The sequence below is a fragment of the Coregonus clupeaformis genome, chromosome 19 (assembly GCF_020615455.1).
Source record: "Coregonus clupeaformis isolate EN_2021a chromosome 19, ASM2061545v1, whole genome shotgun sequence".
Classification (NCBI taxonomy): domain Eukaryota; kingdom Metazoa; phylum Chordata; class Actinopteri; order Salmoniformes; family Salmonidae; genus Coregonus; species Coregonus clupeaformis.
In genome coordinates, this window is record NC_059210.1 from 44751053 (window position 1) to 44766145 (window position 15093).

The window sequence follows — 15093 nt, forward strand, 5'->3', positions numbered from 1 at the left end:
CACACCCCTGAGTCAATACTTTGTAGCAGCACCTTTGGCAGCGATTACAACAGTCTTTCTGGGTAAATCTCACACATGGATTGTGCAACAGTTGCCCATTATTCCTTTCAAAATTCTTCAAGCTCTGTCAAATTGGTTGTTGATCATTGCTAGACAACCATTTTCAGGTCTTGCCATAGATTTTCAAGTAGATTTAAGTCAGAACTGTAACTCGGCCACTCAGGAACATTCACTGTCTTCTTGGTAAGCAACAAACTGAATTTGTCTCCCAGTGTCTGTTGGAAAGCAGATTAAACCAGGTTTACGTCTAGGATTTTGATTGTGTGTTGGCCAGTGACCAAAGAAATCTCAATTGAATCAATTTTAAATTCAGGCTGTAACACAACAACATGTTGATAAAGTCTAGGGGTGTGAATACTTTATGAAGGCACTGTATCTGCTAGTGCATGCCTCTTCTCGGTCTAGCCTCTTTAGCCTATACCTCTTTCTCCTTCCTAATTTCACAGCATCTCTCTTGGATCATTCTTCTTATCACCCTAGCTTTTCTCTCTACCTTGTCCTCTCCCTCTCTATGCTAGACTCTGGTATTGACTCCGTGGTCTGTCTTTGCAATGACTGTGGTGCTGTTGTGTTGTAGTTTGTATCTTCTCTTTTTCTCTCTCTTTCTGTACTAATGGTGTGTGTTGTTCTGGCCCAGTGTTGGGTAACACACGCTCTTACAAACTGCTAGACTGGAATAGTGTTGCTGCAGGTACCTCCCTCCTTCTACTGGTTTCACACAATGGAGACATGGCAGCTCACTGACACGCACACACACACAAATATAGTTAAACCTCCAGACTAAATCTCTGTCAGTGTTTTGGTGCAGTAGTCACTAGCCAGTCTTTCACTGACCTGCCATCTCTCTAGTCTGTGTGTGTGTGCTGAGCATGCGCTACCCCCCCCACCCTCCCACCCCCTGACTCCTGCTTGGCTAGCCAACCCTACCAGGCTGCTCCTGCTACGGCAGTGTGTGACGCAATGCATCCCTAACGTTCTCCCAGCGCTTCAGTAATGCTCCTCTAACCCAGCAAAGCATTCACATTGTGGACAAACCTGTCCAGGTTCACACTAAGATAGACTGGGCATGTGCATATCATCCCTGGCTTCCACTGGGCCGTATTCATACAGGGGTGGGGGGGAAGAGACAAGAGAATGGAGGGGGTACAGGAATGGAGGGAGGGAGGGAGCGCAACGGAGAGTAGTGTAGTGTGATAGAGACAGGGCTGAGGTGGTTTAGACTCTGTGATGAATGAATATGGCCCTCCGCTGCCCATGAGCGTGCACGTGTTCATGAGCTCGCCCATGCGCGTGAACGTGATGTGAGCGTCCCTGTGAGACATGCTGCTTCTTTAAGAGAGGACCCTGCTCTGCTCTGGGTCTGTTACACTTGATCCATCCGTCTTCCTCCCGTTCTCTGTTTTTCGCTTTCTCCCTCCCTCCCTCCCTCCCTCCCTCCCTCCCTCCCTCCCTTTCTCTCTCCCTCCCTTTCGCTCTCTCTCTCTGTGTGGGCATGTGGCCTGTCCAAGGAGGTATGGCATGGACCAATGGTTGTTATTAAGGACCATGGTTCAGCCTCCACCAGGTGTCCCTCATTTAAATATGATGAAGGCTCTGACATGGTCTCCTCTCCTCCTCCTCTCCTGGCCTTATGTGAAGCCAGGGTTGTGTTCAGGAGGCACAGAAACTGGAGATAACATTTTGAAACAGGAAGACACTTCCTGAACTTGTCCAATAAGAATACTCCTATTCGTTTTCCATTTCAAAATGTTTAGCTTTGGTGTGCCCTACTGAACACCACCCGTTATGGGCATGAAGGTAAGGAGATGCAGGGGACTTGGGACGTCACCCCATTACTCCACCCACTGGATCCCTGTCTTCCTGTGATTGGCTGGCCTGGAGATAATGCTATAGGAGATGAGAACAGCCCAGACACTAACTAAACACATTATCTTCATGTTTGTCATCAACATCATGTTCACTGTGTCACATACTGACAGTTGGTTAAGTGGTATCTGCTTGCTATGATGCACCATTTATCCCAATCAGCAAAAAAAGTGTCAGTTGATTCTCTGTTGGTCAGACAGACAGATAGTTCTTCTGATAGTTTGTATTTGCTGATAGTCGCTAGTTTCCAATAGTCAGTCGTTTCCGATAGTTGCTAGTTTCCGATAGTAGCTAGTTTCCATCACTAGTTTCCGACCGTCGCTAGTTTCTGATAGTTTCTTCTAAAAGTTAGTTTGCGATAGTCAGTACATTTCTGAAAGTTGCCAGTTTCTAATAGGTGCTAGTTTCTAATAGCTGCTAGTTTCTGATGGTCAGCTAATTTCTGACAGTCGCTAGGTTCTGGTAGACAGTGAGTCAGGTAGCCAGCTTGTGTGTGTGTGTCGCTATGTATGTGTAACTGTGTGCATCTGTGTATGACGGTGTGTGTGTGTGTTGCAGACGAGCCGGAGACGAGGGACGCATGGTGGGAGGAGATTCGTCAGGAGATCAAGTCTCATGCCAAAGCCCTGGGTTGCCACGCTGTGGTGGGATACAGCGAGAGTACCACCATCTGGTACATTACACACACCATACTTATACTCACACAATACATAGACCAAAGCTCTATTTCAAAGTATGTTTGATGGGCAAAGAAAGTGATCTAATTGCACACTAATTTTAACATCCCCATATCACCCTCTTTTCCCCCCTCTACCCTCCCTCCTCCGCCCTCTCCCCTCCCTCCAAAGTGAGGAGGTGTGTATCCTGTCTGCGTCGGGCACGGCGGCCATGTTGAATCCCAGGTTCATGCGCGAGGGCTGTCTGGACGCCGGCGGCAGCGACCACAGGTTGTCACGGCAACCGCCACTCGGCGTGGTTGGGTCGGAGAGGGGAGAGGGGGAAGTTAGCTCAGCCTGGCTGGGGTAGGAACACACACACATACATACATACATACATACATACACACACACACACACACACACACACACTGTTGGATGGGTGTTAGTGTAGGTGTGAGAGTACTTGAGTGGCCGGGAGGGTTTTGGACTAGCTAACCTAGTCAGGGATCGGTTCTAAATGGACAGTGGCGTAACGAGGCGGCAGGTAGCCTAGCGGTTAGGCTTAGCGGTTGGGCCAGTAACCGAAAGGTCGCCGGTTCGTATCCCCAAGCTGACTAGGTGAAAATACTGTCGATGTGCCCTTGAGCAAGGAACTTAACCCTAATGGCTCCTGTAAGTCGCTCTGGATAAGAGTGTCTGCTAAATGACTAAAATGCAAATGAGTGAATGAACTTCATAGCTTTTTAGCAGACTTTCTGAGTAGTGTGTGTATTCCAGGTTTGATGATGCGTCGCCCCCTAGCTGCGGATTTTGTCACATCCCATATGACGAGTTCAACATGCCGTTCCCAGCTCAGCTCACATACTGCTACCACTGTAGGAGACAGAAGGTCCCTGACGTGCTCTTTACTACCATAGACCTACCTGTTGAGGCTGCTGTTACTGGGAAGGGCTGCCTCATACAGGCCAGGTAACACACACTACCACTACAACCATATATGCTGTCTTTGTGTCTGTGTAATATTATGTTGTTCCTCTAAACTGTTTCGTATGAAGAAGGTGGCCCAGGGAGGTGTGTGTAATGTTGTGTTGTATTGCAGGTTGTGTCGTACCAAGAAGAAGTCCCAAGGGGAGGTGAATGCCACAGCCATCTCTAACCTCCTCCCCTTCATGGAGTACGAGCTCCACACCCAGCTGATGAACAAACTGAAGCTGCGCTCCATGAACGCTCTGTTTGGACTCCGCATTCAGATCAGTGTGGGAGAAAACATGCTCTTAGGACTAGCTGTAAGTCCTGTGTTGGAGTGTGTATGTATATGTGCATCTGTGTGACCCTTCCTCTCCTCCAGTCTGCTACAAGGTGTGTATCTGACAAGTGTGTGTATGTCTGTCTCTCTCTCTGATGTGTGTGTGTGTGTGTGTCCAGTCTGCAACAGGTGTGTACCTGTCAGCCCTGCCAGCTCCAGGTGGTATCCAGATAGCTGGTAAGACTCCCAGTGACCTGAGTTACGACCAACACATTTCCACCATGCAGAAACGCATCAACGACACCATCGCCATGAACAAGGAGCTCTACAACATACACCCCCTGGTGAGAGAGAGAGAGACACACACACACACACACACACACACACAGACAGTCATATGTGTGCAGGTGTAAGTCTGTGTGGAACATCATAGTTAACTCCTCTCTGTGTCTTTCTCTGGTTATTAAGAAGTTATTTACGTTGGACCCTGAGGCGTTCACCGGCCTGAATACGGTACTAGCTTGCCCAATTAGTGACGCATGCCACACTACCCTCTCTATTAATCACAGCTTTATATGAGTACCTCACCCTCTAAAATCACAGCTCTATCTCAGTACAACAGCTCTAGAATCCCAGTTCTATATAAGTACTACACCCACTCTAGAATCACAATATATGAGTAGTCCTACAATTACAGCTGTATGAGTATCACAGCTCTACAGTAAATGTATACACTCTAGAATCACAGCTCTAAGTACAGTCTAGAATCACAGCTCTGTGATAGTCTAGAATCACAGCTCTATGATACAGTCTAGAATCACAGCTCTATGTGAGTACACTCAAGAACACAGCTAGTACAGGGCTTTATGAAAGAGTCCTCTCACTTTCCCTCCCTTCACTAAAATGTGTGTGTGTGAGATTATCACTAATATAAAAACCTACTCTGATGATAGCACTATATTGGGTGTGGGTGAAATTGGGTGTGATAAGGAAGTAGCTACTTAGTGTGAGGTTTGGACTGATGGTGTTTCTATGGGACTGTGACTAACTCAGTGGCTCACAACCCGGACAGGGTTGGTCGGACACACACACACACACATGTTGTTGTTGTTATTATTGTTATTTTTGTTGTTGTTGTAGGAGTGTATAGAGGAGGTGGTGGGCTCTCCTATCCCTGACAGACAGCGATCCAGACTGTTCAGGTCTACCTCTGAGAGTTCAGACGAGCTGTCAGAACTAGACCTTTCCCACGGCAAGAAGGACGCCTTCGTACTGGATGTACGGTTGGCTGTGTTTACTGTACTGTAGGGTGTGTGTGTGTGTATACTGTAGGGGGGGGGTGTTATGTTGGATGTGTAAATTGTAGTGTGTGGGCGTAGTATAGGATCTTAAAAAACAAATAAAGCAACACCTCACGGCACAACACCTCTCCCTCATGTGACCTACTTGTTGTGTGTATGTACTGACATGTATGTGTAACTGATAGATGCACACTACATGTTAATGTTTTTAAATATATGGAAATTGTAAAGTCTTTTGTCATAATGTATTTTTCGTTATGTGTCGGACTCCAGTAAGACTAGCTGTTGCCAATGGCGTCGGCTAATGGGGATCCTAATAAATCAAATCAAGTCAAATCTGTGTGTTAATGTATTTCTTCTCATGTCTTCAGATTGATGACACTGATGCAGTAGAGGACATCCAATCCCTACTCACTGATGCCCCCATGCCTGCAGGTACACACACACACACTGTTCTACTAGAAATGAAATGATATTCAGCTCTGGTCTTTTACGATATCCGTCCATCTATCTGTCTCTCTCTCCAGGGTTCTACAGCTGTAACACAGAGGTCATGCCTGGGATTTACAACTGGACTTCAGGGCTACAGGTCAGATTCACACACTGAAACACTACTACTACTACTGTACTTCTACTACTACTGTACTACTTCTACTACTGTACTACTTCTACTACTGTACTACTTCTACTACTATTACTACTGCTACTACTATTACTGTACTACTACTTATACTGTACTACTACTACTACTACTGTACTACTACTACTGTACTACTACTACTACTACTACTACTACTACTACTACTACTGTACTACTACTACTGTACTACTACTTCTACTACCACTACTGTACTACTACTACTGCTACTTCAACTACTACTGTACTACTACTTCTACTACTACTTCTGTACTACTTCTACTACTACTATTGCTACTTCTATTACTACTGTACTACTACTACTACTTCAACTACTACTACTACTACTGCTACTTCTATTACTACTTTACTACTACTACTGTACTACTTCTACTACTACTGTACTACTACTACTACTACTGTACTTCTACTGTACTACTACTTCTACTGTTACTACTGTACTACTACTCTTACTACTAATGCTGTACTACTACTACTAGGCTATTACTACTACTGTACTACGGGTTATTGAGAGATTATAATATATTTGTCTTTCGTTCTTCGCCAATCCCCCCCCTCCCTAGATGTTTACATCTGTCAGGGTCTACAGACTCAGTAATGCCAATCTGACCAACCAGGGACTCAACAAGATCTTCACTGATCTCTGTGAGAATTTGCTCAAGGTAAGACCACACACACACGCACAATGGGGAAATACTGGTCAAGCCCAAGCGTTGGTGTTCCTCTTACTTAATCTACATATTAAATTGAACTGTCTGCTTTTTATTTGTGTGTGTGTGTGTGTGTGTGTGTGTGTGAGAGTCTATACTTTAAGTTGCGTTCCATGATCCCCTGCTGTCTATGCCATCTCAACTTCACTGTAGCCGTACCAGAAGAAGAACTCATACAGGTAAGAGGACACACACCTAAGCACACCTCTCCTATTTTGTCCAACTTTCCTAAAAACATTTTGGTCAGTATTAGGGCTGGGAATTGCCAGGGACCTCACAATACGATATTATCAAGATACTTAGGTGCTGATACAATATTATCAATCACAGTATTGTGATTCTCACGATTCTATATGTATTGCGTTTCGATAATGGTATTTTATTGCGATTTGATGTTCCAAACATATTGCTCACTATGTGTCTGCTGCAGAGAGACGAGAGCATGATACATTTAGTTTCGATCAGTCAGGGAAATAAGTGCTGAAAATATGTTGAAGATGGAGAACAAGCTATATTCCTCAAACTCAACGCTGGGCCTCGAAGCCAGATCCACTGCGTTTTTTCATTGTTCCCCTCTAATCAGGGACTGATTTAGACCTGGGACACCAGGTGGGTGCAATTAATTATCAGGCATAACAGAAAACCAGCAGGTTCCGGACCTCGTAGAGTTAGAGTTGAATAGCCCTGGGCTTAGGGCTGGGCGATATATCGAATTAATTCAAAGTAATGTTTTTGTGCGATATTCCAAATGCCTGTATCGCAAGAATCAAGGTTTTGTTATTTTTCGTTTTCATGAGCGTTTATGTCGTATTTTTCGTTTTCATGAGCGTTTATGTCGTATCATGTTGTATTTTTGGACTCGTCTCATTCGCTCCTCTGTGCTGTGTGCACCTTCCCATTTACACTAGAGATCTGTATATGACGAGATGCACGTCTCCGCCCTAACAATGGGAGTCGTTGTCCCAAAGGCGGAAAGGCAGACGACAAGCTTAGGTCCAAAATAAGCCCATAGAAATGCATTGGTCTTATTTTGGACAAGATTTTAGCGAGAGTGAAACCTTTCACTTCGCCTCTTCCTCTATGTTTTACACACACACCAAGCCCCTCCCCCTGCCTCCATACGCCAACAAAGTTGAGATCACATCTTCCTCTCTGACAAGCGGTTTCAACTCGCTATTTGAGATTTGGGCCAACAGAATCGGTCATATTGACACCAAAACAAATTGAGACATTATTTTACTGTAATAGAGGAGAAGTTAACTTTTCTAACGATAACCCTGTTATGTCTCAATTATTCAAATTGCGTGCAGAGCAGACACTACTAAAACGAGAGTATCAATGAAAATTGAATCTGGAAAACGTACCACTAGCTGCATTTTAGCCAAAGACTGTTATACTAGTCTGTGTTTTATAAATGTGCAATAAGCATAAAACACAATTATATAAGGAACTCGTTTCCATTCTGAGAAATAAGGTAGGCCACTTGATTTCAACATCTGAATAAAGTGGACAGGCTAACATGCTTTTCAAACAGTTGGAGACAGACAGAATGGTATGTTCATAACAATTCAACTGTTCAACCTTGTTAGCTAGCAAATAGATCCCAAGTTGACTAAACTTGAAATATAAAGATTCGCTGACTAATCACTAGCACGTGGGCTTGAGAGATTGTTGATGAGACCTGTGTTCAAAAAATTGTATATCCTAATGTCTGCTACAAGAAGTTAGTCATTACTAGTGAATGTGCATTATGCATGGTTCTAGTTAAATTTGTAACAAAAAAGGGCATTTTCGTAGACAGACTTGAAAGCCAGATCAGTGATTACTTCCTGTAGGGTTGTGATAGGTCCATTTGCTGTCATCTAGTGGACATTGTGCTCAATTGCCCTCAGCTATGTTTAGACTGTTGTTGTTCATGTTTTGCTGGTTTCTAGTGTACTATGGAATATATTGCTTTCTTATTTTTGACACTTTTCCCAGTCATATTTAAGGTTAGAACTACCTTTCTAAGTGTTCTGATACTTTTAACTTCGAGTTGTATTTGTATGATAACATAGTTACAGTATTTCACTTTTTAATGTGTATAGTATTGCTTACTAGGTGTGTCCAATCAACTTTGTAACCACTCCCTCTTCAAATTAGGGCTAATTGGAAAAGCTGTTAAAAAGAGGACATTGTATTATTTCTTTGTACTCCCTGACGAAGGCCATGCAGCCGAAACGCGTTGGATAAAAAAAAAAAAACTTGTTTCTATTGAACATTCCATACAAAAAATATATATACAGTGGGGAAAAAAAGTATTTAGTCAGCCACCAATTGTACAAGTTCTCCCACTTAAAAAGATGAGAGAGGCCTGTAATTTTCATCATAGGTACACGTCAACTATGACAGACAAAATGAGGAAAAAAAATCCAGAAAATCACATTGTAGGATTTTTAATGAATTAATTTGCAAATTATGATGGAAAATAAGTATTTGGTCAATAACAAAAGTTTCTCAATACTTTGTTATATACCCTTTGTTGGCAATGACACAGGTCAAACGTTTTCTATAAGTCTTCACAAGGTTTTCACACACTGTTGCTGGTATTTTGGCCCATTCTTCCATGCAGATCTCCTCTAGAGCAGTGATGTTTTGGGGCTGTCGCTGGGCAACACAGACTTTCAACTCCCTCCAAAGATTTTCTATGGGGTTGAGATCTGGAGACTGGCTAGGCCACTCCAGGACCTTGAAATGCTTCTTACGAAGCCACTCCTTCGTTGCCCGGGCGGTGTGTTTAGGATCATTGTCATGCTGAAAGACCCAGCCACGTTTCATCTTCAATGCCCTTGCTGATGGAAGGAGGTTTTCACTCAAAATCTCACGATACATGGCCCCATTCATTCTTTCCTTTACACGGATCAGTCATCCTGGTCCCTTTGCAGAAAAACAGCCCCAAAGCATGATGTTTCCACCCCCATGCTTCACAGTAGGTATGGTGTTCTTTGGATGCAACTCAGCATTCTTTGTCCTCCAAACACGACGAGTTGAGTTTTTACCAAAAACTTCTATTTTGGTTTCATCTGACCATATGACATTCTCCCAATCCTCTTCTGGATCATCCAAATGCACTCTAGCAAACTTCAGACGGGCCTGGACATGTACTGGCTTAAGCAGGGGGACACGTCTGGCACTGCAGCATTTGAGTCCCTGGCGGCGTAGTGTGTTACTGATGGTAGGCTTTGTTACTTTGGTCCCAGCTCTCTGCAGGTCATTCACTAGGTCCCCCCGTGTGGTTCTGGGATTTTTGCTCACCGTTCTTGTGATCATTTTGACCACATGGGGTGAGATCTTGCGTGGAGCCCCATATCGAGGGAGATTATCAGTGGTCTTGTATGTCTTCCATTTCCTAATAATTGCTCCCACAGTTGATTTCTTCAAACCAAGCTGCTTACCTATTGCAGATTCAGTCTTCCCAGCCTGGTGCAGGTCTACAATTTTGTTTCTGGTGTCCTTTGACAGCTCTTTGTTCTTGGCCATAGTGGAGTTTGGAGTGTGACTGTTTGAGGTTGTGGACAGGTGTCTTTTATACTGATAACAAGTTTAAACAGGTGCCATTAATACAGGTAACGAGTGGAGGACAGATGAGCCTCTTAAAGAAGAAGTTACAGGTCTGTGAGAGCCAGAAATCTTGCTTGTTTGTAGGTGACCAAATACTTATTTTCCACCATAATTTGCAAATAAATTCATAAAAAATCCTATAATGTGATTTTCTGGATTTTTTTTCCTCAATTTGTCTGTCATAGTTGACGTGTACCTATGATGAAAATTACAGGCCTCTCTCATATTTTTAAGTGGGAGAACTTGCACAATTGGTGGCTGACTAAATACTTTTTTCCCCCACTGTATATTATATGAAGAGTGCCTTGGTCCTCCTTTCCTTTCTTTTTGAAGACCAGATCAGTGATTATTGCAAAAACAGCAAGTTAAACTATTTTGATAAAATAATTTAATTGTTTGTGGGTCTTATGGTTGTGGAAGGCTTATATTTAGCCTAGGTATAACTTCATAAGCCCTGAATTCATTAGATTATTGCTGACTGTTTGAAATGCAGTGTATTTGACCTTTTAATTGTACAACAACGCTTATTTAGAGAAAACATTTGTAAAAAATCTAGATATATATTGTGAATCGCCTATACGTTTTTAAAAATCGAGATAGGATTTTTAGGCCATATAGCCCAGCCTTACTTGGGCTATAGGATGAAAAATACCAGAGTTTTGGTGCCGACTAGCGCTAGCTAAAGCTACCTTTTTTAAGAAGTCGATACTTTGAGTCAAATATCGATATAATATCATCCAAAAATAATACCGCGATATGTAACTGTATACATTTTTTCCCCCCATCACTTTACCTGACATTGTGTCAATAAATGATAGCAACAAGGTAATGATAGTTTAATTCTCTCTCATTATCTCACATACCCTCTCTTGTTTCTCCCCCCCTCTCCCCCCTCTCCCCTCCAGGTGGCGGTGACGGCCGTAGCCATGAGTTTTGAAAAGGAGACTCAGCTGGCAGCAGACAAGGCTCTTACCAGGGGTTAGTATGCTCAAAGGCTATAGGTCAGGGGTTAGAGATAAAGGGATAAGGAGTTACGAAGAGCTGAAGGAGATAAGACCCTCTACTTGAGTTATTGCACTTGGTTGTGTTGAGGGGTGAAAGAGATTGAACTCTGTGTGTGTTTGTTTGTTTTCCAGGGAGTGGTGAGAATGAGGAGCAGCTACAGTTTTCTATGGAGCTGTGTGGAGAGTCAACGTCCTCCAACAACCAGCCAACAGCCAAACCTTCAGGTACACACCACCACAGCTTACCCCTTATAAGTCCTGACCACTAACAACTGCCTAACCTCCAATAGCCATCCCTCATTAAAATCAAATCAAATTTTATTGGTCACATGCGCCGAATACAACAGGTGCAGACATTACAGTGAAATGCTTACTTACAGCCCTTAACCAACAGTGCATTTATTTTAAAAATAAAACAACAACAAAAAAAGTGTTGAGAAAAAAAAGAGCAGAAGTAAAATAAAGTAACAGTAGGGAGGCTATATATACAGGGGGGTACCGTTGCAGAGTCAATGTGCGGGGGCACCGGCTAGTTGAGGTAGTTGAGGTAATATGTACATGTGGGTAGAGTTAAAGTGACTATGCATAAATAATTAACAGAGTAGCAGCAGCGTAAAAAGGATGGGGTGGGGGGGCAGTGCAAATAGTCAGGGTAGCCATGATTAGCTGTTCAGGAGTCTTATGGCTTGGGGGTAGAAGCTGTTGAGAAGTCTTTTGGACCTAGACTTGGCACTCCGGTACCGCTTGCCGTGCGGTAGCAGAGAGAACAGTCTATGACTAGGGTGGCTGGAGTCTTTGACAATTTTGAGGGCCTTCCTCTGACACCGCCTGGTATAGAGGTCCTGGATGGCAGGAAGCTTGGCCCCAGTGATGTACTGGGCCGTACGCACTACCCTCTGTAGTGCCTTGCAGTCGGAGGCCAAGCAGTTGCCATACCAGGCGGTGATGCAACCAGTCAGGATGCTCTCGATGGTGCAGCTGTAGAATTTTTTTGAGGATCTGAGGACCCATGCCAAATCTTTTCAGTCTCCTGAGGGGGAATAGGCTTTGTCGTGCCCTCTTCACGACTGTCTTGGTGTGTTTGGACCATGATAGTTTGTTGGTGATGTGGACACCAAGGAACTTGAAGCTCTCAACCTGTTCCACTACAGCCCCGTCGATGAGAATGGGGGCGTGCTCAGTCCTCTTTTTTTTCCTGTAGTCCACAATCATCTCCTTTGTCTTGGTCACGTTGAGGGAGAGGTTGTTGTCCTGGCACCACACGGCCAGGTCTCTGACCTCCTCCCTATAGGCTGTCTCATCGTTGTCGGTGATCAGGCCTACCACTGTTGTGTCGTCTGCAAACTTAATGATGGTGTTGGAGTCGTGCCTGGCCATGCAGTCCCAGGATCCTTAGCTTAGTGATGAGCTTAGAGGGCACTATGGTGTTGAATGCTGAGCTGTAGTCAATGAATAGCATTCTCACGTAGGTGTTCCTCTTGTCCAGGTGGGAAAGGGCAGTGTGGAGTGCAATAGAGATTGCATCTTCTGTGGATCTGTTGGGGCGGTATGCAAATTGGAGTGGGTCTAGGGTTTCTGGGATAATGCTGTTGATGTGAGCCATGACCAGCCTTTCAAAGCACTTCATGGCTACAGACGTCAGTGCTACGGGTCGGTAGTCATTTAGGCAGGTTATCTTAAGAGTCCTTGGGCACGGGGACTATGGTGGTCTGCTTGAAACATGTTGGTATTACAGACTCAGTCAGGGACATGTTGAAAATGTCAGTGAAGACACTTGCCAGTTGGTCAGCACATGCTCGGAGTACACGTCCTGGTAATCCGTCTGGCCCTGCGGCCTTGTGAATGTTGACCTGCTTAAAAGTCTTACTCACATCGGCTACAGAGAGCGTGATCACATAGTCATCCAGAACAGCTGGTGCTCTCATGCATGCTTCAGTGTTGCTTGCCTCGAAGCGAGCATAGAAGTGGTTTAGCTCGTCTGGTAGGCTTGTGTCACTGGGCAGCTCGCGGCTGTGCTTCCCTTTGTAGTCTGTAATAGTTTTCAAGCCCTGCCACATCCGACGAGCGTCAGAGCCAGTGTAGTACGATTCAATCTTAGTCCTGTATTGACTCTTTGCCTGTTTGATGGTTCGTCGGAGGTCATAGCGGGATTTCTTATAAGCGTCCGGGTTAGAGTCCCGTTCCTTGAAAGCGGCAGCTCTACCCTTTAGCTCAGTGCGGATGTTTCCTGTAATCCATGGCTTCTGGTTGGGGTATGTACGTACGGTCACTGTGGGGACGACATCATCGATGCACTTATTGATGAAGCCAGTGACTGATGTGGTGTACTCCTCAATGCTGTCTGAAGAATCCCGGAACATGTTCCAGTCTGTGCTAGCAAAACAGTCCTGTAGCTTAGCATCTGCGTCATCTGACCACTTTTTTATTAACCGAGTCACTGGTGCTTCCTGCTTTAGTTTTTACTTATAAGCAGGAATCAGGAGTATAGAGTTATGGTCAGATTTGCCAAATGGAGGGCGAGGGAGAGCTTTGTATGCGTCTCTGTGTGTGGAGTAAAGGTGGTCTAGAGTTTTTTTTCCTCTGGTTGCACATTTAACATGCTGGTAGAAATTAGGTAGAACGGATTTAAGTTTCCCTGCATTAAAGTCCCCGGCCACTAGGAGCGCTGCATCTGGATGAGCGTTTTCCTGTTGATTTATGGCCTTGTACAACTCATTCAGTGCAATCTTAATGCCAGCATTGGTTTGTGGTGGTAAATAGACAGCTATGAAAAATATAGATGAAAACTATCTTGGTAAATAGTGTGGTCTACAGCTTATCATAAGAAACTCTACCTCAGGCGAGCAAAACCTCGAGACTTCCTTTGTATTTGATTTTGTGCACCAGCTGTTGTTTACAAATATACACAGACCGCCACCCCTTGTCTTACCGGAGTCAGCCGTTCTATCCTGCCGATGTAGCGTATAGCCCGCTAGCTGTATGATATCCATGTCGTCGTTCAGCCACGACTCGGTGAAACATAAGATATTACAGTTTTTAATGTCCCGTTGGTAGGATAACCGTAATCTTAGGTCATCCAATTTATTTTCAAATGATTGAACGTTGGCTAATAGGATTGATGGAAGAGGCAGTTTACTCGCTCGCCGTCGGATCCTTACAAGGCACCCCGATCTACGTCCACGATATCTCCGTCTCTTCCTCACGCGAATGACGGGGATTTGGGCCTTGTCGGGTGTCTGTATGATATCCTTCGCGGCCGCCTCGTTGAAGAAAAAATCTTCGTCCAATACGAGGGAGTAATCGCTGTCCTGATATCCAGAAGCTCTTTTTGGTTATAAGAGACGATGGCAGAAACATTATGAACAAAATAAATTACAAATAACGCGGAAAAACACACATAATAGTACAATTGGTTAGAGGGCTGTAAAACGGCAGCCTCTCACCCCTAGAAGCTCCCTTAACCATAGTGTTCTATTCTCTGTCCTCTATTTCAATATGTTCTGTAGTAGTTGTCTTAAACATGACTTTACCGCCTGTGACTGTATGACCAGGTACATCTTCTCTCAGGTATTTTAGACCTGCAGCCCTATCTGTGTCTGTGTGTGTAGAGCTATGTGGAGTAATAGCACTGTGATGTCTAGAAGAGAAACAAACCTGCTCTTCGCTGGTCTGGAGAGAGAGCAGGGGTTAAACCAAAATGGCCGCCCTTCACCTCCTCCACTTCAGCCAGGACTAGGAGCTAGACGTAGGAGTTAGGATTTAGGACTAGGGAACAAGATGTGGATCCTAGGACCAGGTATAAGGACTAGGGAATAGGGTGTAGGAAAGGAAGCGTCTGTAAGGTATTGAGATACAGTGTGTTGTATCTTGCTGAGGACTGAAGAGTCAACATCTGTGGTTGTGTGTGTGGCAGTGCATCATGGTGTGTGTGTGTCGACAGGTGTTCCAGAGAGTGCCATGATCCACTCCTCGTCTCGAGGTAAGCCCCC

At 44.4% G+C, this 15093-nt stretch overlaps 1 protein-coding gene across 12 annotated transcripts in view; it reads left to right on the top strand.

Moving 5' to 3' along the window:
• c2cd5 (C2 calcium dependent domain containing 5) overlaps nt 1-15093 on the top strand; it is an 82733-nt gene that overhangs the window by 52729 nt on the left and 14911 nt on the right. For 8 of the 12 annotated variants that reach the window (XM_041837573.2, XM_041837575.2, XM_041837578.2 and 5 more), the window contains 14 exons: nt 2485-2599; nt 2775-2948; nt 3363-3554; nt 3685-3871; nt 4011-4175; nt 4300-4344; nt 4972-5109; nt 5504-5567; nt 5660-5721; nt 6354-6452; nt 6590-6679; nt 11006-11078; nt 11237-11329; nt 15045-15083. In XM_041837573.2, the coding sequence (XP_041693507.1) occupies nt 2485-2599; nt 2775-2948; nt 3363-3554; nt 3685-3871; nt 4011-4175; nt 4300-4344; nt 4972-5109; nt 5504-5567; nt 5660-5721; nt 6354-6452; nt 6590-6679; nt 11006-11078; nt 11237-11329; nt 15045-15083 (1536 nt within the window). The remainder of the gene's footprint in view (nt 1-2484; nt 2600-2774; nt 2949-3362; nt 3555-3684; nt 3872-4010; nt 4176-4299; nt 4345-4971; nt 5110-5503; nt 5568-5659; nt 5722-6353; nt 6453-6589; nt 6680-11005; nt 11079-11236; nt 11330-15044; nt 15084-15093) is intronic. The other 4 variants (XM_041837584.2, XM_041837579.2, XM_041837583.2 and 1 more) reach the window with 2 other exon arrangements.